At 37.9% G+C, this 26229-nt stretch overlaps 1 protein-coding gene across 1 annotated transcript in view; it reads left to right on the plus strand.

Annotated features, from left to right (window-relative positions):
- The window catches only part of LOC131922440 (ephrin type-A receptor 6), a 902384-nt gene that overhangs the window by 356663 nt on the left and 519492 nt on the right, over window positions 1-26229 (plus strand). The window contains exon 4 of the mRNA XM_059277230.1: window positions 20137-20292. Within this exon, the coding sequence (XP_059133213.1) occupies window positions 20137-20292 (156 nt within the window). The remainder of the gene's footprint in view (window positions 1-20136; window positions 20293-26229) is intronic.

Raw genomic sequence — 26229 nt, forward strand, 5'->3', positions numbered from 1 at the left:
AAAATGTAGTCAGTTAAACACATCAAAGATAACTTCAGAGGCTTCCAAATGCATTGATGCTAGATTAAAGAAAGAAAGCAAATCACTTCCCCTGAGATTAATTTGACCAATAGCAAGCCCAAACTTGAACTTCTCACTCCTCCCCACAAGTCTTCTACCTGTCTGTAGCTTGTGGTTGCTGACTTGTCCGTAGTTTATCTGTTGTATGTATCAGATCTGTCCCTATTGCCTATGTGTGTGTATGCCCCTAACAAAGAGTTTTGTTCCATGTTTATTGAACAGCACAAAAAGCATTGGATGCAGAAATAGTGAGGATTACTTTCTGGAAATCTATTTATTCATTTATTTATTCTATGTGTCTTTCACATCATATATCTTGATCCCATTCATTTCTGTCCCTTTTAATCTGCCCTATGCCCCTGCACCCATGCCCAAATAAACCAAAATTCAAGAGAAAAAAGGAAGGAAGTAAAATGAAAAAAAAAATTAAGGGAAAAAACTAAAAATCTTGTCATGGAAGCTGCAGTGTGACCCAACAAATCACGCTGTATATTCCCTTGTCCATACATCTCTACTTACAAGTGTTCATTGCAAAGAGTCATTTGTCTGGTTTGAGACCCCTGGTTTCCATTATATGATCAATGCTGGGCCCCTACTAGGACTCTTCTTGGACATCCCACTGCCATCCTATGTTGTGAAGTTCCTGAAGCTTTGGGTCTGCAGGACAGGTCCCTTCACGTGCTCCAGCAGATCATAGATGGGGTGAATGTTGGGGCAGGCAAAGTCATAGCACAGAATCTAGGCCTAGGCAGCTGTAAGGTTGGTGTGCCAGATGGAAAATAGGGAGAGCTCTCTCATGGTCACATTTTTTGTGCTGACTCACCCACATCTGTGCTAACAGGGTTCGCTCTGTTGTGCTTCCCTGGAAAGATGCAGGGCCTGCTCTCCTGAGTGTTGCAGCTGGTGGGGTTCAGGGATAGCTCCCTCACTCTTGTGACCACAGGGCCAACTCTCCCACCTGCCTCAGGCATTGATGGGGGGGAGTGCAACTCTCCTCTGCCCATGGTGCCACAAGGCAGATGGATATGGGGACAGCTGTCCCATGCTCACAACTTAAGGGCTGGCTCACCCATATCTATGCTAACAGGGCTGGCTCTATTATGCTGCCCTGGTGAGATGCAGGGCCTGCTCTCCCAAGTGTTGCAGCTGGTGGGGGTCAGGGATAGCTCTCCCCCCCCTTTTGATCACAGGGCTTGCTCTCCCACCTGTCCTAGGCATTAATGGGTATAAGGGAGGGCATCTTTCCCTTGCCCATGCCACTACAAGACAGATGAGAAATTGAACTCGCTCTCCCATGCTCTCAACTTTGAGACAGGCTCACTCACACCTGAGCTAACAGGATTGGCTCTATTGTGCTGCTTTAGTGAGGTGCCGGGTCTGCTGTCTTGAGTGTTGCACCCAGTGGGGGTCAAGGAACAGCTCTCCCACTCTTATGACAGGAATCATTTACAGAGTTTTATATGGTATTAAGTTAATTACTCCAACTGACCCAATGCATTCAGCATTGCAAACATACCATTATCAAACTATTTTTCTATGTTGTTATGCAGTCTATTTTATTTTATGTTTATTGTAGAAGGATGCTTTCAACTTGTTATCTATTTTCAGGAAATGATTACCATAACACACACACACACACACACACACACACACACACACACACACACACACACACACAAACACACACACACTCATAGACCTCTGGAGTCAGGGACATGGAAGAGTAAATAATTTAAGGACAAATGCATGCATCAAATATAAAAGTTGATTACATGGGGATTCCAAGGCAAGTAAAGGATGGTTGTTACATTGTTCTCTTAAAGGTAGTCTAAACAAAAAGGCTGCGTGCATAGGAAAATATCAGGCAAAGTTTTAAGTGACCTCAAGGTGTAGTATTTACCTGGTTGTAAGGTTCAGCAAAAGTTCCAGTGCCATAAAATGGAAGATATATTTTCATAAAACATGAAGCACATTTTCATACCACATAAATCCATTAATAGTGTACAGAAAATTAAATCATGTGATGTAACAGAGAGAGCCTGGCTAGGAGATAATTCCTAAGTTCCACGTAGGGCGATGTAGAAGGAACAAGAGGACTAGTGTTACTGAAACAAAATCTACCAGGAGTTAGATGAGCAAGCAGAGACCAGGTCTTACAGAACTAACCATCAGGCTGTGCAAAGAGTTTGGTTTTAATCCCATTTGTGATGTAAGCAATTTGAAGATTTAAGCTGTGAAGCAAATACTCTAGAGTTCCTGTCCCTTTAAAATGCTCACTTAAATATTTAAAACATCACCTTGACTATAACGTCAACAGCATATGTAAGATAGCTAGTGTCAGACAGAAAAAAATAAGCATTGGAAGAATTGAGTTCAGAAATGATGGTGGCTAAGTACGAGGACACATGACTGCAATCTTGGACCTTAGAAAAATGGAGGCGAATAGATCGGAGGTTAAAGTTGGCATAGACTACATAAGAGCACATCATCTCACTAAACAGAAGAGATAAATGGGGATTATGGCTATGGATGAGAGCACTGACTTTTCATATTTTCTTATTAGGCAAAAATAGGCAAGACAAATGTGGTGCATAGATTTTTATAGAGATACATAAAACCATATGTATGTTATATGCATCACTTTTGTCTTTCTTGGTCTGACTTATTTTACTTAATATGATAACTTCAAGTTCTCCTCATTTTCCCACATAAAATATTCTTCAAGACTAGACGAAGTTAACTTCATTGTGTATATTTCCATATTTTCTTTATCCATTTGTCAGTTGGTGAACATTTAGGCTGATCCCATAACTTGGCAATTATGAACAATGCCATAATACATACAGATTGGCAAGTATGTCTGTCCTATACTGATTGACAGTCTTGTCATTATATGCCAAGAAGTACTATAGCTAAGTAATATGAACACTCTATTTTTAGTTTTCTGAGAATTTCTGTACGGATTTTTTCAAGGTAAATGATTAATTTAAATTCCACCAGCCGTATATAAGGGTCCCCTTCTTCCAGAACTACATCAATATTTGACTTTTATAGGATAGTCCTTCTAATTGACTATGATTTTGAATATTTTTCATATGCTTGTATAAATGCATGTATTTTTAACTGTGATTTATCCTTACTATAATTGCATTTTTAAATTTTGTGAAGATTTCACACATTAGTACTGTATTTCACACTTCTACCCCACACTCTACTAGCTCCAACTCATCCTATGCTCCACCCACTACACATTCCTTAAATTCATGAACTCTGTTCATTTAATTACTGTTGCTACACACATATGCACATGCATAGGACATATTTGTATATTCACATACATTTATGTCTCTGTGTGGGTTACTGAGTCCATTTAGTGTTGCTTATAGAAATCCTACAGGAGAAACCAATATAATTTCATAATTTTCGTAAACCAGTATAATCTCTAACTGTACTTATTTTTAAGAGCTGTCTATTAATTTCATTAGACAATTTATAATTGAGTTGTTTGGTTTGAGGGTATTCTTATTTTTAAATTTTATTCATTAGTGTCTGTGTGTTTGTGTATGTGTACATACAAATATGATGGGTCTGTAAGCATGTTTACTGCCACACATGGTGAAGTCAGAGGAAAATGTGGTGGGGTTGGTTCTCTCCTACACTTATGCACGGTCTGCAAAATTCAGAGTACCAGGCTTGTGCAGCTAACACCTTTACCCATTGAGTCATCTCACCAGCCCCTGTTTTGTTTTGTTTTAATCATTTTTTATATTCTCTCTATAAAACCTCTGTCCATGCATAGCTAACTCTATAGTATTCTTTAGGCAGTATCTTCACCACCAAATAATTTCCGTTGCTGTACAGAAGCCCTCTAAATGTATGCAGTTTCATTTACAAATCCTCCATGATATATCCTGAACCATTAGCATTCCTATCAGAAAGCACTTGGCTGTGCTGACATCCTGAAGTGCTTAGTTGGCAGTTAGGGTTTTTAACAAGTTGAGTAACATCATGCCTAGCTCTCCTGGTGTTTAATCTTCCCCTTCAGTTGTTATGGTTTAGAGGATTAACATCTCATTCCTCTGCCTTTGTTTTCTGTTTCACGTGCCTTTAATAAATTATTAAACTCTATCAATCTATTCCATATTACATAAACCATGTATCTGTTCTCCCTTATCTGAAAAGCTCTGTGGTCTGTGGTACAGAGCATGAACTTATTTGTACATTTTTTTGAAACTGTTGAAAACAATATTCTTTTTCTTTTTTTATTGATTGAGATTTTCATACACACATGCAATGTGTTTAGATCAAGTCCACCTCCAGTTGCCTTACCGCCAATGATGACTCTGTCCACACCACCACTATTCTAGTCTGATTTCATTTCTCTCTCTCTCTCTCTCTCTCTCTCTCTCTCTCTCTCTCTCTCTCTCTCTCTCTCTCTCTGTCTCCCTCCCTCAAATTAGAATACAATTATATTGCCATGCACCAATGACTGATGTTGAGGAATTGAAGTTGAATTTGAGATTCAACAGAATCAGAGGACTCTGGTCAACTATGGCTCAGGGGTCCTTTTCTGGGTTTTTCTGAAGCGTTTATTTCAAGAATGCTCATGGTCCAAAGAACAGTCTTGAGGCAGGGGGAGGGGCTTCGACCTGCCTCTACTAAATGTACCTCCCTATAGGAGACCTTACCTTCTTGTAGGAGGGAATGGGGGGTGGGTTGGGAGGGGGAGGCTGGACGGGTGAGTGGAGGGAAGAGGAGGAACTTTGGTATGCAAAATGAATAAGAAAAAAGACATATAAAAAAAGACATACAGAGTAGTTTTCTTTACTTTCACCAGATATGCTCAGAAGATAAAAAGTCTCAGGGTCTATTGGAAGCTATTTACATAATATCTTTGAATGAACTAAGTCAGGGAAAGGAAACATCTTGCCTGTGGCGTTCCTTGGGCAGGCAGAGGCATTTCTCTCAGGAGAATAAACAAAAATCTAAGGGATAATGTAGGAAAGTCTGTGTTGTATGCAGGCTACACAATTAGCAGTGGGTTACAATTAGCAGTAGGTTACTACAAGATACAAATGCCAGGTTAGCCATCCTTGTGACTCTCCTCCTTTGGCCACTTGCAGAGCATGTTCTGGTTCTACAAAACCTAGCACTCAGGGAGTGTGCCTTCAGGTCCAGATCTAACTCAAATCATCCAAGTCTTGTGTCTCAAGTATGCAGCACCGTTAGTAATAGTTCTTTGTCATCAACCTCTGGGCAGCAACTAAGGACAACAGTAATATTCTGCACTGTTTTAGGTACCTCTTGGACTCCCATGATGAAAAACTTGAAAGATAGTTTCTTATGCCTGGTAATTCATTTTTTATTACAATAGTCTACAGCTCTTTGACGGAACATTTTTAGCCCAGGTGGCTTTGGCTACAGAGCAAACAGAAAGTTCTCCAAAGAAGAAATAAAAATGGCTAAGAAATTGCTCAAAAATGTTTATCATCATAACAATTAGGGAAATGCAAATCCAAACAACTTTAAAATTTGTTTTTTCCCCAATCAGAATGACTAAGATCGGCACAACAACTGGCAACAATGTTGAAGGGGATGCATAGAAATGGAAACTTCATTCACTGTTGGTGGAGTTGCAAACTGGAACAGCCAATCTAGAAATCAGTGTGCTTCTCAAAAAGCTAAATATAACTCTACCATATGACCCAACTATACAGATCTTTTGCATGTGCACAAAGGACTACTCCTCAGGTACTTGCAAGGCCATATTCATTGCTACAGTGTACACAATAGTTAGGAGATATAAACAACATAAATGTTCTTCAATTGATAAATAAAAACTGAAAATGTGGCATGTGTATACAATAGAATAAAATTCAGCTATGCCCTGTCTCGAAAAACCAAAAAAAAAAAAAAAAAAAAAAAAAAAAAAAAAAAAAAAAAAAAAAAAAGTAATATCAAGAAATTTGCAGGCAAATGGATGGACCTAGAAAAAACTGTATTGAGTCAGTCTTGGTAAGACAAACTATGCATGTTATCTGTCCCCTTGCTCCAAATTGTCATTTGTTAGTATGTAACCTGCAGTGACTAGAGAAACCAGGGAAGTAGAAAGGGACTATGGGGGTGAGGAGCGGAGAGATCTGTTGGTGGTGATAGCAGTATACAAGTGATGTGAAGCAGGAAATGGGGTAAAAGGGACAGATTTTTAATTGGGATGAGTGGTCACTATAAAAAGATAGGGAGGGAGGAAGGGAAGGAGAGAAGAAGGAGGGAAAATAAGTATAAGGATGTTTGTAAAAATCATGAAGAATTGTTATTATTATTTGCCTAAAATTACATAAAATTCACGTAATTATGTGTGTATATACAGTGTAATGGAATTCTGAAAAAACATATTCTTATTAGATATTTTGCAGGGCTCTTGTTTCTACTGTCAGCTTTTTATTTTATCCAAATTGGCTTTCTCTCTGTATCAGGAAACTTGACCTCATTTCCATTTCAACATAAGTTTTACCTGTTCCAACCAGTCTCACTTTACATTAAAGGATTCAGCAAAAGGCTACACTTCCAGGCTTAAAAGCCAATTCAAGCAACTTTACTTCATATTAATGTTTTTCTTCTTGAAACTCAGGCACTTATTTTCACAATATTCATGAGCTACCTGTAGATCTACAATAATCATTTAACTTGAAGTTTATATTTCTTCTCTCCCTAGAGAATGGGTCTCAAACAAGCTCTCTCACATACTTTATGAGTGAATAATAACTGTGGTTAATTATACATTTGCAAGGTTATTCCATTATAGAATAATAGAAAAATATTGTAGCTGAAAATGTCACATGTATTAAATAGTTCTTGAAACAGTATGGTTATTATATCAATTATCCAATTCAAAAAGTTTATAAGAGAAAAATTATGTATACATCCATGTAGAAATGTACAATGAAACCTGGGAGGTAAATATATTCACCAATGTGTCATTTGAGACAGATGTTCTAAAATCACAGCTTCCTACATGAAAACATAGAGTATAAATACCATTAAAAATAGTTCTTGGATGCAATGGCCTTTTGTGATTGGTATCACGACCGTTATGTTAATTTTATGTCACTTTTGCAAATGTTCTTTTCCTTTAAAGACATCACAAAAGAATGTAGTTTAGCAAGAGTGGCAGAATATTTATTTATTTTTGTTTTTTACCTCAATACCCACTAAAGAACACCAATTTTTATTTAGTTAATTATTTAGAAAATATTTACTGAATGCCTCATATATGTTATATGCATTATCTCAGAAGAAGATTTTAAGACAAAGATTTATCTCAGGCAGACATGATGATATATTCCTATAATCATAGCATGTCGGAGGTAGAGGCAGGAGAATCAGGACACTCTCAATTACAGATTCAGTTTGAAGCTAGGAACTAATACCGTTTCACATCAATAAAAATAGATAGTTCTCACAATACCCCACAAGCTGATGCTGAAATGAACCTAGCTCCTTGAAAAATACCCAAATAGACAGATGTGATAGAACATAATTATAATTCCAACATTTGGGAGGCAGAGGCAGGAGGATTGCCATAAAATGGAAGCCACCAAGGGAAACATGCTGAGATTCTACATCAAAGTCAAACTTCATCCAGTAACTGATGGGAGCAGATGCAGAGATCCACGGCCAAGCACTGGGTCGAGCTCTGGGATATCAGTTGAAGAGAGAGAGGAGGGGTGATATAAGCAAGGGGGGTCAAGGTCATGATGGGAAAATATATAGAGATAGCTGACCTGAGCTCACAGCTTCACACCAAAAGCTAGGGAGCCTGCATGGGACCAACCTAGGCCCTCTGTATGTGGATGACAGTTGTGCAGCTTGGTCTGTTTGTGGGGCCCCTAGTAGTGAGACCAGGATCTGTCCCTGGCTCATGATCTGGCTTTTTGGACCTATTCTTTATGGTGGGATGCCTTGCTCAGCCTTGATGCAGGAGGGAGGAGCTTGGTCCTGCTTTGACTTGATATGCCATGCTTCGTTGACTCTCATGGGAGGCCTTAAGCTTTCTGAGGAGTGGATTGGTTGAGGGGTAGAAAGGAAGTCGGGGGGAGGGAACAGGAAAAGAGGAGGGAAGGGAAACTGTGGTTGGTATGTAAAATGAATAAATAAAATTAATTAAAAAAAAAGAAATCCAGTCAATTACAAAAAAAAAAAAAACACTGAAGTAGTTCTTAAAAAAAAAAAACAGTCTCTGAATAATGAAAGCATTTTCATGTGCACTTAGAAGAGGAGGAGACAAATCGTGCATTCTGATAATGCAACAAACCCCTTGGCCCAATAACTTACTTATCACACTAACAAGAGAATGTCTCAATTGAAGGACTCTGGATATGCAAATACATAAAATTATATAATTACTGGTTTAAGAGTTGAAGAAAAGATGCCTACTAAGATCTCCTGTACTGTGCTCAACGTATTTCTTCATGTGTAGACAGGTATAAAGTATCTAAACAAAGTTTCATACACGTATTTCTTCTAATTGTAATATAGATTGAGAGCTCTATACAAGAAAACTATGTCTACATTTGCCATTTTTCCAAATGTAAGACTTATAGATTCATGAAACGCTGTAGCTGACTGTGCAGGATAGACCCTGCTTACCATGAAAATTGAATTTTCCAAGCACCAGCTTACAAATGATTTGGCTTAGTAACACATAGTCACTGAGAACTCCAGGTTGAAGTCAACAGTTTATATAGAGAAAGGCTGTGAGGGGAAGTTTGGGAGCCAAACTGACAGAACATATTCTGTTCAGACACATCACATCTGTAAGATCAGCACATCCTTGTTTCTGTTGATTACAGAGCCCCAGAAAGCTGCTGCAAGCAATGCACTGGACATTCCGAATCTCGTCTGTCTGCTGTTGCAGCACATAGCATTTTACCCTTGAATATGCCCTTGTGATCTGAGACTATCTCACAGCCAGCCATACTGGATCAATAGAGACACTACACTTGAACTGAATGGACAATTCTGTTGTAGTTTATTTTAAGTCTATGTTTATACAATGTACCAGTGAAATATAGATCACTGTTTCTCTAAGTTCTTTAGTATGTTAATAGCAAGCTTGTACATATGTTACTCTTTATAACTCTGTGGCTTATTCATACATTGTGTCCACGAACTTGAGCATCTGTTAAGGCCTTCAACTCATTTACTAAATGAAGATTCTAATAAATCACTGAGTCTCTTAAGTCTCAAATAGAATAGCATATTTAAACATCAACATTGAGAGCGAAGAGGATAATCAAGAGTGGTTATTATATTTATTTTCAATATGCTTGATAACACTAAAAATTTTCTATAGTAAAAAAATCAAAGTCTCCAATTAACTATTATTTAAAGTAGTGCTTTGCACATTTTCCAACATAAATGTCCAAAATTCATGTCAGATTGAAGAATAGGCTCTAAGCATGTTGTGAAACCAGCACAAGATAAAGCATCAAGCTTCTGTAAAGCAACAGAGTATGTGACACTTGGAGCAGTGTTGACAAGATTTTGTTAAAATGTTCAGATCTTTCATACAGTCCATTCCATGATGAGTCTGTTCTGCAGTTCTGGATTTGAGGATAAAATGTCTTGCTTGAAAATAAGGCAGTGCACAAGGCAATGTAATTAAAATTGCAGAATACAGTTAAATTTTGATTACCCTGAATAAATCTATATTAGTTTTATTTTGTACCAAAAATTATGGCTAAGAGAATACAGACATATAAGATGAAACTTTACCCATCAATTACTTTTCACAAAAGTGTATTTATTGTGAAAAATTATTTAAAACTTAAATGTCATCATTAATTGTTCTTTAATGGCCATCTCCTGTAACCAAACAAGACTTCCAGTTGCCGGGCGGTGGTGGCGCACGCCTTTAATCCCAGCACTCGGGAGGCAGAGGCAGGCGGATCTCTGTGAGTTCGAGGCCAGCCTGGACTACCAAGTGAGTTCCAGGAAAAGGCGCAAAGCTACACAGAGAAACCCTGTCTCAAAAAACAAACAAACAAACAAAAAAAAAAAAAAAAAAAAAGGCTTCCGGTAGAGTTGAGGCCCCAGCCCAGCCACACAACCTCTGACCTGCAATTTGCCTTGCCTAGAGGCTCTGCTGAGACAAAGGTATCGGGGCAGAACTTATGGGAGTGGCAAACCAGTGGCTGGTCCAGCTTGAGACCCATACTATGAGAGGGAGCCCACCCCTGGTGATGCCTGGAGGGCCAGGACCCAAGGCCTGGACAGCCCAGTGACCTAGGATAGAACCAAACATGACTGGAAAAAATGTAGTCAATGAAATGATTCCTAATGACATTCTGCTATACTCATAGATCATTGCCCAGCCCAACTGTCATCAAAGAGGCTTCACCCAGCAATTGATGGAAACACCATATACAGAGACCCACAGCCAAATATTAGGTGGACCTTGGAAAATCCTGTGGAAGAGGGGAGAAAGTATTATGGGAGTCAGAGGGGCCAGGGATACCATGGTAAAACACACAGAAGTCAACTGACCTGGACTCATGTAGGCTCACAGAGCCTGAACCACCAGCCAGAGAACTTGCACAGGACTGACCTGGACCCTATGCATATGTGTTGCAGTTGTGTGTCTTGGTCCTCTTGTGGGACTCCTGGCAGAGGGAGCAGGGGCTGTCTCTGACCATGTTGCCTGCTCTTCAGACCCTTTCCTGCTGTGGGATGTTCTGTATGGCAAATGTGTTGCTAATTAGTCGATAAATAAAACACTGATTGGCCGTTGGCTAGGCAGGAAGTGTAGGCGGGTCAAGGAGGAGAATAAAGCTGGGAAGTAGAAGGCTGAGTCAGAGAGACACTGCCAGCCGCCATGATGAGAAACAGCATGTAAAGATGCCGGTAAGCCACGAGCCACATGGCAAGGTATAGATTAATGGAAATGGATTAATTTAAGCTGTAAGAACAGTTAGCAAGAAGCCTGCCACGGCCATACAGTTTGTAACCAATATAAGTCTCTGTGTTTACTTGGTTGGGTCTGAGGATGTGGGATTGGCAGGTGAGAGAGGTTTGTCCTGACTGTGGGCCAGGCAGGAAAACTCAAGCTACACTTTCCTCCTGCTGGGATGCCTTGTCCAGCCTTAATAGAAGAGGAAGTGCCTAGTCTCACTGCAACTTGATAAGCCATGGTTGGCAGGTTTACATGAAAGGCCTGTACTTTTCTGAAGGGAAGGGAAAGGGAATGGGTGGGGGAGCAGCAGGGGAACTGAGAGGAGAGGAGGGAGGGTGAGGAAACTGTAATCGAACTGGGAAAAGTTAATTAGTTGATTAATTAAGAAAAAATACAGTTTACTCAGTCCTTGCCCTGAAAAACACAGTATACAAAATTTTCCATACACATTAACCCACTGATATGCCTTAGGATGAAGATTCAGATTATAGGTTGAGATAACTGTCTTACCATATGGCTTTGAGTAAGTTTATGGGATGCTTCTTAAAGATCCACTCCAAATCTAACAGTGTGGAATTACATCAACCAGATATTTTTTTTTCCCTCATAAACCTGTAATTTTGGCAATGTGAAGCGTGATGGCCCTCTGCTGCAGGAAGTGCTCACCTTTGGTTCCGGACCCAGAGCTAAAGAGTCCATACTTCAGAGCCCATATGTGTGACTAGCAAATGGGTGTCTGGAAGCTCAGCTGGAGCATAAGCTCATTCCTGCATTCTTCTCTCCCTGAGGGCTTACACTCAGCCCTATCATGCTGGCCGGTTTTAAAAGCATCCAAGAGAACAGGTGGACTCACTATCCACTTTTAGGACTGACTGGAAAGTCACATAGACTCACTTCTACTACAGTCATAAACACACCAGACAAAAGAAAAGATCATGGAAAAACCCTTGTGAAGAATTTCCACATATTTTCAGAAGAGTGGGGTTTAGAAAATATTATCAAGGCCAGTTTTGGAAAACACATTACTTAATAACCCGAATGCAATATGATTTTTTTTCCTCATACCACATTTAAATTTTTTACAGCCACCCCTAAGATATGTACTAACTGTTGTCTCTGTTTTCTTGTGCTATTTGTGCTGCAATACCAAAATACTGTAGACTGGATGACTTAAACAACAGCAACAACATAGTGGCTTTCCCAGAGCTCTAGCTGCTAAGAAATAATAATTTTAGGTGCTAGAAGATATGGGGTCTGGTCTGAGCTCTCTTACAGCTTTACCCATGGCTATCTTCTCATTTTATCTTCTTACATGAGTGAGTAGGCAGCTCTGGTACCATTACTCCTGAGGGCACTAATCCAATCAGTGAGGACATCACCCTGATGACTTTATTGCCATGCAAAGCCTCCATCTCTAAATGCTGTTACACAGTTTAGGCTTCCATATATGAATTTAGAGAAGATGCTGACCTTTGGCCCGTAGCGTCTGGTTTTACAAATGAGAAAACATACATCCAAAGAAAATGTTGTTGGATTTGGAAATGATTGTAAAACAAAGAAACTAAACTCAAGCCTATGCATTTGACTGCTAAATTCTTAATTTTTTATAGTTAATTTCTATTAGAATAATTAAACAAGTTTTATACAATGTGGCTGTTAATGGCAACTTACCTGTCTAGATCAATATCCATTTCTGTGTCACCCTTCTTTGTCTTGTAAGGTATTAAATTAAATAATATTAATGGGAAAAGTCAGTATATGGTTTCAGAGTTGATATCCTCTTTCTAATCTGACAAATTTTAAAACTTCATTACTGCCTGAGGTACTGAGTTCTTGTTTCCTCAGTTCTTTGCTACTTGACAGGTTAAGAAGAATCAGGACCACATATATACAGATTAATAAAAAGAATCCTACTGATGCTCCCCCAAGAATATTCTGGAGTCCAGTCTTTCTTCCTTACAATCCCTTGCCTAGAAATCTGTGGCCTTACAAAAATCCATTCCACGTTTTACCTCTGCCAGTGGATGCTTGGGTCTGGCCAAGTGAAAGGAACACAGAATATCATTGTTGCTTTTCTTGTTGTAGTGAAAGAAAACTATCTGTCAAAAGCAACTTATGGCAGGAAGGATTGATTCAGACTTAGAGCTTGAGTGCAAGTTCATCATGGCATGGGAGTCATGGCTGCAAAGGTATGAGGCAGCAGGTCATGTTGCTCCCACTGTCAAGATGCAAAGAGAGATAAACACTAGTGCTTAACTTCTAGAGACAGGGAGTTTTATACTCTCAGCATTAGGAATTCTCATTTCTACCACCACATAGGATGAACAGGTTTATGCTAATTTCTATCTGTGGTGTGGTATACATGCCCACATGTACAGTTTATTCAGATGAGTATAGATAGTGAAAGGGAGGGGAACATTCTATGTTCATAGTTAACAGTACTTCAAATGTTACTAACCTTCTAACTTGCTCACTGATACATGTGGCAGACTAACTGGTTAACTGGTCCATGGTCTCCTCCTGTTTTCCTGTCTCCTCCCCTCATCTTTTCATAGGATGTTAGGATCACAAGTGTGTGATACTGTGTCCTTGTTTATTGATTTCTGGGTTTTACCTCGGGTCCTCCTCATTACTCAGTAACACTAATCACTTGGCAATCTCCCCAGCCTATAGCAGTTTGTGTGTGTGTGTGTGTGTGTGTGTGTGTGTGTGTGTGTGTGTGTTTCTATTTCTATTTGTTTCTCTTAACTGCAGAGCCATTTCTACAGTCCCTCAGAGATTTTTGAGGAAAACTCTACTGTACTTCATTCACTACATTTGTATTTGAATCCATCACTCTAGTTACACTGAGTGTGTCTATAGTCAAGGCTAAGTTTTATGACATGTATCATAGGTTTATTTTAAGGAACTAATTAAGAGTCCTCAAATTATAAACATGCTGTTGAAGTAGATGCCTGTTGAGGTTAGCTTAAATTATTCAATTTGCATTAATATTTATATTCTGTCTTTTATAAATGAACCATTTCTATAGCATCTGACATCTATTCCTCTTGTATTGGTGAGATTATTAAGGCCACTCCATGTAGTTAAAAGGGAGGTTTATTTTGTGGGGTAACTTACAAGTGAAGGGATAGGCTACAGGATCTGGGAAAGGTGTGGTGCAGTGCAGTCCAGCGTTGTTCTCTGGAGAACTTTGCTCAGTCTACCTCGAGCATCCAGGGTCCAGGAAGGAAGAGATCCAGCGCATCCAGATCTCAGGTCTTCAGGGTTCTCTCTTCACCCCGCCTTGTAGTCGTGACTGTTACCAAAGCCTCAATGGGTGTTGGAACTTCCAGGTCAAAGCTGGAGTGGCTACCCACTACACTCTTGCCTTTAATCTCCTTGATCATACCTTTAATAGTGGAGTCAATGCAACCTAAATCAAGAATTCATTTATAATCTAACTGTATGAGGAAAATTCAGCAAAGTATAAATTTTTTATTAAATATAGTTGATTGAACATACCAGTTTACCTCACTTCTCTTAAGACATTTTTACCAACAATACCTGGGTTATATAAGTTTACATTAATACAGATAAAATAAGTGGAAAGAGGAAAAGGAAATACATAGTGTGAGAAAGGTTAATATGTCAATATGAATCAGAAAATAAAATGCAGGAATGAGAGCTCACTTATCGGTAGAATTTTGTATAACTGATTTCATGAGCAAAGCCATTTTGACTTTGGGCTTTTAAATTGAGTATACATGAAGAAGTAGGAATGTTCTTTCCAACAGCATGGCTGGGTTAAATCATATTGGATACTACCAGTTCTCCGAAGTAGTTGCAATAATTTAATAGTCTCAGCAAAAATTACTATTAAATATCTATTTACCTTTGACATACAGGTTGATGGCAACAGAATTGTATTGGATATTGTAACATTTTACAATATGATTAATCAAATAAGTATAGTAGTTAGGAGAATGACATTAAAGAAATAAATAAAGTCATTTAGATAAATAAGGATTTAAGGGGCATCAGCAGTCTGGCACATAAATGACTTCTTATATAAGCAAAGAACTACCACATAACTATATGAAGAAGTCATTTTTAAGACATGAAACATCAGACAGGTGGATACATAAAAAACGATAGATGTACAACTTTCACAACTTGACACACAGAATATTCCCAGCCTTTAGCAGAAGAAGAAAGACTCTGGCACAATCTGGCAATGTCTGTTCCATGGATTGTGGAAGTGCTCTGAGACTCCAGTGAGATCAAAGCAAATGCACTTTGCAATACTGTTTGAAGAAGGACAGTGATGTTCTTAGAAGGGATTCCAGAGAGGTCCTTTCGGAGTGCTCATTTGAATTTTGCAGTAAACCAGCGAAAAATGGTTTTTAAAGAATTATGTAAAGTAGACTGTTATTTTTAAAGAAGCAGGAAAAATTTGAAAAGGAAACAATGACCAAATACCACAAGATGGAAAAAAAACTAGAAAAATATACTCAAGGCCTGAGATTTAGGGGTTAGAGAAACAGCACAGAAGTTAAGCACACTGGTTGCCCTTCTGGAAGACCTAGGTTTGGTTCCCAAACCCACACAGAAGTTCACAATGGTCTGTAACTCCAATCCCAGGGATCCAGCATCTACTTGTAGTATTCATGCGTACTACACACACACACAGTGCACAGACTTACATGCAGACAGAACACCATAAAAATACAAGTTAAAAATTAATAATAAATACATAAGATTTGAGTAACCATATTAAGTAAAATACTACAACCATCCCAATTAAAGATCAAAGATCATCAGATTGTATTTAATAGGAACAAGGGAATAAATAAACAGGTCAAAGACCAAAAATTGTGCTGCCAACAGAAAACAAATGTCAAATCTAAAAACACAGATAAAATTAAAGGTGGTAAAACTGGAATTGATGTATTATAGTTACTATAATAGCTGCTGTAGTTTTCAGCTGTATTTTACTAAATTCAGACTGTGTGTACAGCTTTTTTATAGTGGTTACACCTCAAGAAAGCTGCAATGTGATGTGTTGTATGTGAAGAATAACAAGAACTCTAAAATCTTTGTACCAGTGAAAGCCAGCACTTTGTAGATGTTCAACCAACTGAGGATGATTATCAATGCTACTCTGGTAGTTCAGAGTCTATGCATTACTAAACTTTACCCACAAAGCACAATGCAGTATATATTCAGGCTTGGTACACAAAGAGCCTAAGCTGAGTGTATCATATGTTTATATAATCATTAAAACATTTAAAATATTCATCTTAGCTTTTGTTTATACAGGATCAGACAGAAGGCCAGATGTGGGCACACAAAAATCATTTTGCATTTTCTTCTGTACAAAGCACAGCACTACAGTCAGATCAGGTGTTTAGAAACGCAATGGCAGTGACTTGGGAGAAAATCTGAGCTGGCAGAAAGCAGAGGCAGGCATTCTGAGATTAATGCATCAGGTCCAGACAGAGATTTTAAAAACAGATCTGTCTGATTCTGGATGGAAGCTACAGTGGGTACAACAATTGGATGCAATGAGGATTTAAACTGTAGGTCCATATCTAAATAACTTCTTCCCTAAAAGACTAGCAAAAAAAAAAGAAAGAAAGAAAGAAAGAAAGAAAAAACCAGAAACAACCACATCAGAAAATTTTAGCTTTCCAACAATATTTCACAGAGTAGGAGTATTGACATGTACTGGAAGATATTTATTCCTGTGCTGCAGGCAATCGTCAAGCTGTTCTGCTTATTCTCTTCATTGGAAGCAAGAAACACATACCTTATAAGTAGAAAAACAGGGTGTTGCAGGAAAAGCAAAAAAACATATCAGAAAGCCGTTATAGAGTTCTCAAGGTATGGATGTTGTTATTTCATTTCAAGCAGAACTACAAACAAAACTTAAACCACCAACTGAAGAGATATAGACCATTCCTCCCATGTATGCAATTATAGTAATCTTATGGCAAGTACTGGTGAATTCATTATTCATTATCTCATTCAATTTTCTTAAATTGTTATGAAAACTAAATATATACTTGAAATATACTAGTAATAGTAGATAGCAGCAAGATGATGTTCATCTCTGTCTTGTGACAGTCACCAAACCTTCAGCTGACAGATATGATACCACAGTTGAAGTAATTTATGACACAGTCTGAAGGTATGTAGTCTATATAACATCAGGTTTCCATTGTCTTTAATACCAGAATTATATAACATACACACATACATACACAATCATACACATCAAATGGTAAACAGGGAGATATACATGGACTGAGATAGACAGATAATCAAAATCAATGTGAACAATAATTTCAAATGGAAATTTTTATTTTATTATCTTATTTTTTTGTTTTATTTTATCATCTTGTTTTGTTTTATTATATTTACTTTTTATTTTGGGACTTTATTTTCATTTACTTTTGATTTGATTTTGAGGGTCTTATGTATCTCAGCTTGGACTTGCTGTGTCACAAAGGTAATCTTGTATTTCTGATCCTCTTGTCCCCATGTCCTAAGTGCTGAGATTACAGGCACAGGCTGGCATCATGGCTGGTTTATATGGTGCTGTGAATGGAACCCAGGGTTTCACATAGGCTGGCGAAGCACTCTACCCACTGAGATGCATTTAAGACCTCAGTTTCACTCCTTTGCTCTCTCCTAAAAAGTTCATTTTCCTATCTTAGAGCAATCAAAAATGCCTTTCAAGATAGCATGTTCATCTTACTTATCATGTATTACTTCTAAAAGGAATAGAAAATAACTTCAAACCTATGATGATAAGCAATGCCATGACCATAGCATAGACTGGGTAGCCATTCACGGTCCTCTGCAGAAAGTCAGTTAGGACAACAGTCTCTCACTGGACAGTTCTACTGAGTGTGCGAATTTAAGTATCTATTACTGACAGGCATTGTGCCAACCTGCTCTTGTGAAACCCACAGACACAAATGAGTATTTACCATAGGAAATGTGTTGATGTGGCAGTAGATGTGTTGGGGAACTGGATCCATGAGATGGAAAAGACAAGTAGGAGTTAGAACAATGAGTGGGTCATGGTTTTATATTAAGAACATAGATTTGCCAACCCAGAGAATGGCTAACAGAAGACAACAAACAAATACACACATAAATCATGGGGACTGTATAGAAATTAAAGAAGTCCCCTGACAAGTCATTCACATGTATCAAATACTCTTTGAGGGTCTAAAAATGCCTAGCAGTCTTTTAGGCCCTGGAGATGAACTTTAGCAGATGAAACAGACAGAAATCTCTGCTTGATAAAGCACACAATCTAGAGGGAGATGGATTTTAGAACTAAATGTGCCAAATGTCAGATGTTGTTAAATCACTTAGAGGCAAAGGAAAGCAATGTGGAATTACATGGCATGGCAAAGCAGGGATCACAGTCTCCTAAGAGGGATCCTGGAGGCCCTCAGTGAGAGGGTGACATTTAAAGAAGACTGGCCACACAAGGAGAGTGAGCATAAAGGTATCAGGCTGTGTGACAGCAAGAGAAAAAGACACTTTGGTGGGAAAAATTGTGTGCACGCATTTTAGAAGCATGGTGGCACATTAGTCATTGACCTTCTAGAAGAGGCATTGTTGAGTAAATTCAAGGTACCAAAGAAAATAAATAAACGATAATGTCTTACCAGACATAAGTTAAAAGCGGTCTATTTTTATATACTAAGCTATATTTGTAAAATGCGAGTGGCTGATAAACATTGTAAGACAAGATATTTCTCTGTGCCTTTAAAATAATATTTAAATATTTGAAATAAAGTGTGCCTACTCAAAATGGAAGGGCCTCAATTACATATGTATTTATATATAAATTGATCTTTTTATATTTAAACTTTAATAGATAAAAAATTATTTAGCTTCTAAGTAGGGTCAATTTTAAAAAATCATTTTTGAAATTATTAAAAGTTGATCCTATACTGAACTATTTTAAATTGTATAATTAAGAAGCAGTTACTTTTTTTACAAAATATAAATACTTGAGTGAATGAGCTTCATCTGAGGTTTTATAACAATGCTATAGATCAAGTTTAGAAATCACATTCTTTTTAGAGAATATTTTAATTATGACAATGTAAGCAAATTATATATTATTTACACACTGTCAGGTACTATTAATCAGTTATATGCATAACACTAGTGTGTAAGCAAGCAAAGAATAGTCTACTGCCGATACATGCTTCCTGTTAAACTGATAATGATACAGGATGAGTGTGTGTGTCTGTGTGTGTGTGTGTGTGTGTGTGTGTGTTCCTAAGGACTGACTATAAGGCCTCATACATGCCAGGTAATCATGCATAGTCTTGACACTGAGCTACAATCTACCTTTTTTTTTTTTCCTTCACTTTTCACTTTAAGACAAGTTTGTTTGGTTTTTTTTTTCTTCTAAATTATCCAGCTTGGCCTTGAACTACTTCTGTCCTCTAGGCTAGATCTTGAATTTTCAGTCCTCTTACTTTAGCCTCCCAGTAGCTGGGATTAGAGACTTCTCTAGCAGATTTATCATGTGGAATTAAGAATCTTCTTACTGAGAATTACTCAATCATTTACCAAAAAAAAAAAAATATTAAGCTAAACCTTCAAAAGCAATACAGTTCTATCATAGACAATAGAATACTAACCGTTAGCATAATTAAGGGTGTACCTTAGCCAAAATATAAGTCCTAAAGTATTCGAAGTCTGAGGGGGTCAGTGAATTGGCGATTCATTTTTGAACAGTCTGACTGACTCAATGTTATTTAATACTAACTCCTTAAAATTCACAAAAACCATCTCTTTTAGGGCCAAGTATGTGTATCCTCACATATACATAGCCCAGTATTGTGTGTAGATATGAAAATGATTGTGTACATATTTGCATGAATATGTTTACTTTCCAAATTAGCTTACATAATTTTCTAAAATTACAATTGCACCAATAATTGAATAGTTCATTTTATTTATCAATATGGGCATTTATGTTGGCCTTGCTGTACATGTGTGGAATTGCATTCTGAGATACAAAGTATGTTTGATTTAAAACGTACAAAACAGAGGAACTTTGGTGTTAACTAAAAAGAGTTTGCTTTTTCCTTTTTAAACAGCTTGCAGACCAGGATTCTATAAAGCCTTTGCTGGGAACACAAAATGTTCCAAATGCCCTCCACACAGTTCAACCTACATGGAAGCAACTTCTGTCTGTCAGTGTGAAAAGGGTTACTTCAGGGCAGAAAAAGACCCACCTTCTATGGCATGTACCAGTAAGTCTACACATTTCGTATTAGAAAATTCTGTTTCTAATCATCTTGTTCTCTGTTTTAAGCTTTTAAAAATAAATAAATGGGCAAAATCCTGTACCAATAAAGGTGTCTTGAATAATAATAAAATGCTCTCCTCATCATAGCTCCTTTTCAAGCAGTTGCTAAGAGTGTGAAATATTTCCTTTTTTTTTTTTAATTTTTATTTTGCAATACAATTCAGTTCTACATATCAGCCACAGATTCCCTTGTTCTCCCCCCTCCCGCCCCCCTCACTTTCCCCCCAGCCCGCCCCCCATTCCAATCTCCTCCAGGGCAAAGCCTTCCCCACAGACTGAGATCAACCTGGTGGACTCAGTCCAGGTAGGTCCAGTCCCCTCCTCCCATGCCGAGCCAATGGCTGAGGGGTCACCAACTGGATCAGGCCCTCTGAGTGGGTGAGACAGTTGATTGGCCTGATCTGTTTGGGAGGCATCCAGGCAGTGGGACCCGGTCCTGTGCTCATTGCATGAGTTGGCTGTTTGAAACCTGGGGCCTATGCAGGGTCCCTTGGCTTGAAATATTTCCTTTTTAAGCCTTATATAGATCCTTGCTATCCAAGTACCTACCATATTTTGAGGCAGTGCAAAATTTCCCTGGCTAAAATTTGTCTTGAAGAAATTAAGAACTTACAAGTAAAACTCCTCTTCTTTCCATTACACAGTTTTAGACGTATTGTTAGAGAAATATGAAATTCATCACTTGAGGGAGACTCCAGAGGAGAACTTTAATCCAGTCTTTGTGACTGACTTGCAGATGAGCTTGGGTTTCCTCGACATCTGACTTTTAAAGGAGGGTTCTTTTGAGTTTGTACACATTTCTCTCCTCTCTCTCTCTCTCTCTCTCTCTCTCTCTCTCTCTCTCTCTCTCTCTGTCTCTCTGTCTCTGTCTCTCTCTCTCTCACACACACACACTCTCTCTCTTCTCTCTCAGTTTAATACTCAAATTAGATGTGAAGGTCATTTCAACAAATGCATGCAGAATTTTAAAATGATTTGTTTTCGGTTATTTAAGAATTGTGTAGTATCTACACATTTTAAAAAGTGAAAATAATAACATATCACTAAAATAGGAAGAAATGGAATGTCACTTTTTAGTTTTAAACTCTTTAGATTCATAAACAAGATATTATAGGCAACAATTTGCCCTATTTGATGATGAATAGGTGATGAAATGTTAAATTGAGAATTATATAAGTGGTTGAAACGATAACGTCTCAATTTTAGGTTTTCCTGTTTTTGAAGCATCCCTTTTAAAAACTTCATTATATTTCATTCTTTGAGAATTTCATACATAATTATAATGGGATATTATCACATTCCCCAATGGGACTATGCCCCTCTTTAACTTCCTATATGCTCTAATATGTCACCATCCTAACTTTGTCATTTTCTTTTGTTTCTTTGTTTGTTTCTTCTTTCTTTCTTTCTTTCCTTCCTTCCTTCCTTCCTTCCTTCCTTCCTTCCTTCCTTCCTTCCTTCCTTCCTTCCTGTAATTTGATATAACCCACTATGTCCAATTAGTCTTGCCCACATGAACTTGGGTTAGGTCCCATCCATTGGAACACTGGACAACTACCAATGGCTACAAGCTCAAAGAGGAACCAACCTTGTTTGGTGCAATGTGGCTTGTGATTTTGCCAGTTTTATCAGTGCTTTGGATTGACTCTTATTTATTTTCTATTCTGAATGTTGATGTAATAAATTCAAATTTTATCTTTAAAATGCTTCTAGTTCACTTTTTTGCTGCAACAATGCAAATACCTTGGAAGAGCAGCCATATTTGGTTGCATCTACTGTTCACTTTGAATTACTTCTTTATTGCATTTAGATTTATGATACGTACCCTACTGTATTCAGTTTGCCTTCTGCCACTTGAAATAACTATATTACAAAAATTTACTAAAGATCCTCATCTCCATTTGCATTGGAAACATCTTTGTTCTGTTATTCACTTCACTTGATTCTGTTGCACACTGTTCTTGAAACTGTATGTGACTTGTCCTAACCTTCTGATGCATTAACGACACCATGGCCTAAAGACACTCAGGGAAGGGATGGATTTATCTCAGCTTGTTAGGGGTAGTCAGTCATTGAAAGAAGTCAAAGCAGGAATGCAAACTGTATTTTGAAGCAGAAACCATGCAGTAGTGCTGTTTGATGGCTCTCGCCCATGTCTGTGTTTAGCTGGCTTCCTTATATAGCTCAGGATCACCTTCACAGGGAAATGGTGCCATTCACGGTAGGCTGGACCTTCCTTTGTCAATTAACAGTCATAATAATCCCCCATAGCCATGCTCAAGGACAAGGTGATCTAGACCATTCCTCAAGCTAGATGTTCCTCTAGATGACTCTAGACTTTGTCAAGTTGACAAAGTTAATGAGGGCATGACTTTCAGTCTGAAACATTTGCTATCTCCATTTCACCCTCCTAATCTACTGTTTTATGTTATGACACTGATAATTTTTCTTCTTCCTCTGTTAGATGTTGGCTTTATTCATGTCACTTGTTTGCCTTGTCAGTACATTCTTACTCTCTCTCCCATAGTTAGAACTGTCATCTGAAGGTAGATAATGTTGATAATTTTGTATAGTCACAGTCTTGTATTCTGAGGACCAAAGTCTTCTTGCATGAGGGTTAAGGAATCTGATCACCTATAAATCCTACAGAAAACTGTCCACTCCTCTGACCGGCATATGCCATGCTACCTTTGCAAATATTCTGGACTTCAAAGATGCCAAGTTTGTTTCCTTTCTTAGTAACAGAATTTCCACAATCAGAAGCAGTCTCTCCCCTAGGCTTCTTAGGGACTTTTACATTCCACTTTCCAGGGTCAAGTATCAGCTCTTAGGATGGTTATTTTCTGACCAGTCTTTCAAAAATGGCACCTGTCCCACTTAATCTTTTCTGTCATCGTGTCTTACATTTTATGCATTATGCTATTCTTCAAAATCCTGGCTTTATTTATGTACCTGCTTCACTATTTATTGTCATTTTATCGCACCAGACTACAAGAGCCATGGGACCAGTGATGCTTTTTGCAGACTGCAACCTCACAGCTCAGAATAGTACCTGGCATACAGAAGGGCCTTAATATTTGATGAACAGAGAAACTAATCAGTCCAAGCTTAACTTGCCAGATCCAGTTTTATTACTCTCGACCTTCACTTGCTCATTCATCCTTGTTCTGTTTTCCTTCACTTGATGAACCTTCATTTATCCATGCTTTCAAGACAGGAGCCCTAATTGTACTTCAAACCAAGAACATCCAAGGTCAACACTCATCTCATCTTTCTCCCTCCAACATTAATTGTATCAAGATCCTTGAAATAGTCCTAACATTCACTAACACTAAAAACAACCTTGCAAACTTAGACATATATTATTAAATTAAATTATTGAAATCTTTTTCAGTCAATTGTAAGTCAAAGATAGCAAGAATAAACAAGTGAAATATGAAATGTCTTCTCGGATATTTTAATATATTTTATACACTATAAACTTTATTTCTCAGATGATTCATTAATGGAAACTCTGTACTTTCCAAGGGGATCTGTGGTTAGTGGTGCACACCTCTAATCCCAGCACTCAGAGGCAAAGGCAGGCAGATTTCTGTGAGTTTGAGGCCAGCCTGGTCTATAGTATATGTGTCAAGGCTACACAGAGAAACCCTGCCTCCAAAAACAAAACAAATAAACAAAAAACAGACAATAAAACAAAAAACAAACAATAACAACAGTAAAAGTATTTATGGAACAGTAAGGAATAGACATGATACATGAAATGTTAATACATACATGAGAGCTAGGTCAGAAAAAACAGTATAAATCTATGATCCTAGCACTTTTGCTTTTCCTCATGATTTTAAACGGTCAGGACTTTGCTTCTTTAGCACAAATGAACAGGTGCTGCAGGATTTACCCATTTAATGATCGTTTACATTGCCTATTTAAAAAGGTTCCAACTGAATGCAAATCATGCACACCAGTAAATATACTGTTTGTATTGTGATTGTCTGAACATGTAATCAAATACCCTGCTAGTAAAACTGTTTCTGGCAACTTTATTCTTAATACACAGGAAAATATCATGTCTTTGTATTTGATATACAATGACAGTGATTGGGAAGGAAGCACACAACTTCAATTTACTTTTGCTCTAAAGCTAACACTGTGAAGTGTGGTTTCATTATTGCTGGAATAATTGGCCACTTCAGAGCGTCATTATTCTCTCATTCTTATTTTGAGCAGAATAAATACAGCAGGTGAGTTCCCTCCTTTCAGCTGTTCTAATCAGGACCTATACTTCCTGGACTGCTCCAGGAGGCTCTCAATCCAGTCCCTCTGCTCTGCTGGCTTACTCCTCATTTCTAAGGCTTCTTTTTATTTTTTTTCTAGTATTCTTTTCCCAAAATTCAAATTCTGCATGGAAGATATCATACTTGGGTCTTGATTGTTCACATCACAAACTAAAGCACAAAAGCAAAGGTGATGTTAGGTGACCCACTCTAAACAATTTTGTAGCAGCCACAATTGTGCAGAAGCCAGAAAGCAAGAAGAGAAACAAAATTAGTTATTATTACCTCTAGCAGGCTTCATTGTGTTCTGTATTGGTTTTGCTATAGAAAGCATCTCTAAATACGAACTGAGTTCATTGTAATATTGTAATTTCAAAAATTAAAATGACCCTATGCTACAGAATAGGCACCTACATTAATCAATCTCAGCTTCACCAGTATCCAAGATGTCACCCGAGTTTCATGAAATAGTCCAGGTACAGTCACTTTAATAGATATTTCAGCAGAGTTTCATTCACTAAATTATCTGGAAAATCTATTTTTATTGGAATAATTATTAGGAGGAGAGTCTGCTGATGTTGGAGAATCAGTAAAAACTTGTTACCACTGTGAATCTCTCTCTGGCCTCTACAGTGAGACTTGAAGAAAAATGTCCCACTCGATATTATCAAATTGCACATAGGAGACTAATTATCCAAAAGCACCCATAGTTTCAAAGAAAATATTCATAATTATCCTTAGTGTTATGTGTTTCTAAGAAGATTTATTAATCTTTGTTAATCATTAATCATTTAATCATTAATTAATGTATGCTTGAATCTACTCACTGTTTTGCTTTGCTCTGCCAAATGATGATAATTTAATCCATCTGTATTTTTGTCTTCCATTTCTAATAGATGCTATTTTAAGTAACTGAATCAAGTAAGAAAAGGGCTCAATGTAAGCGTGCCCTTTTCTTTCACTGTAGTAGGTAAATTGTTTAACACCAAAGACCTAAGAACAACAACTCACTTTCTAGTTTATGTTTTCCCATTTATTCTTGATGTGAGCAGCTATAATACATTTCTGCAATTCATTTTTGTTGCATTATCCTGGATTACATGAAATAAATCATGTGAAATACTGAGGACACTCTTTAGATTTAGGTAACAGTTTTTAACGCAAACTTGAGAGGTACACAAGAGATCAGTTCTGCCCGCAGAAAGCAGAGCTGTCACAAAGCGGATAACGTTTGACTCTGAGTGGAACTGTTCTGTAATGCAGAAAGTACCAGCAATCTATGAATTGAATACACAGAGGCATTCTTGTGTGACACTCTTCCTGGGGAGACATGAACAAACATCTCTTCACCCCAGATAGGGCAATGATGACAGGCCATAACAAGGAGACCACCAAACACCAAAGTCCAGTTTGGTGAACCAGTGCATTATTTTGAGGGAACTTATAGAGATGTGGGTGATGACTACTAAAAGGGGTAAGGATGACTCAAAAGCAGATGCTATATGTAAAGTCCACCCTAGCAAAGGTGACCATTCATGAAAACTGGAAACCTACAGCTAACTACTTAGCACCCAAGTAGCTCAATAGGACAGTTTCCCTGCTAG

The sequence above is a fragment of the Peromyscus eremicus genome, chromosome 12 (assembly GCF_949786415.1).
Source record: "Peromyscus eremicus chromosome 12, PerEre_H2_v1, whole genome shotgun sequence".
NCBI classification, from domain to species: Eukaryota; Metazoa; Chordata; class Mammalia; order Rodentia; family Cricetidae; genus Peromyscus; species Peromyscus eremicus.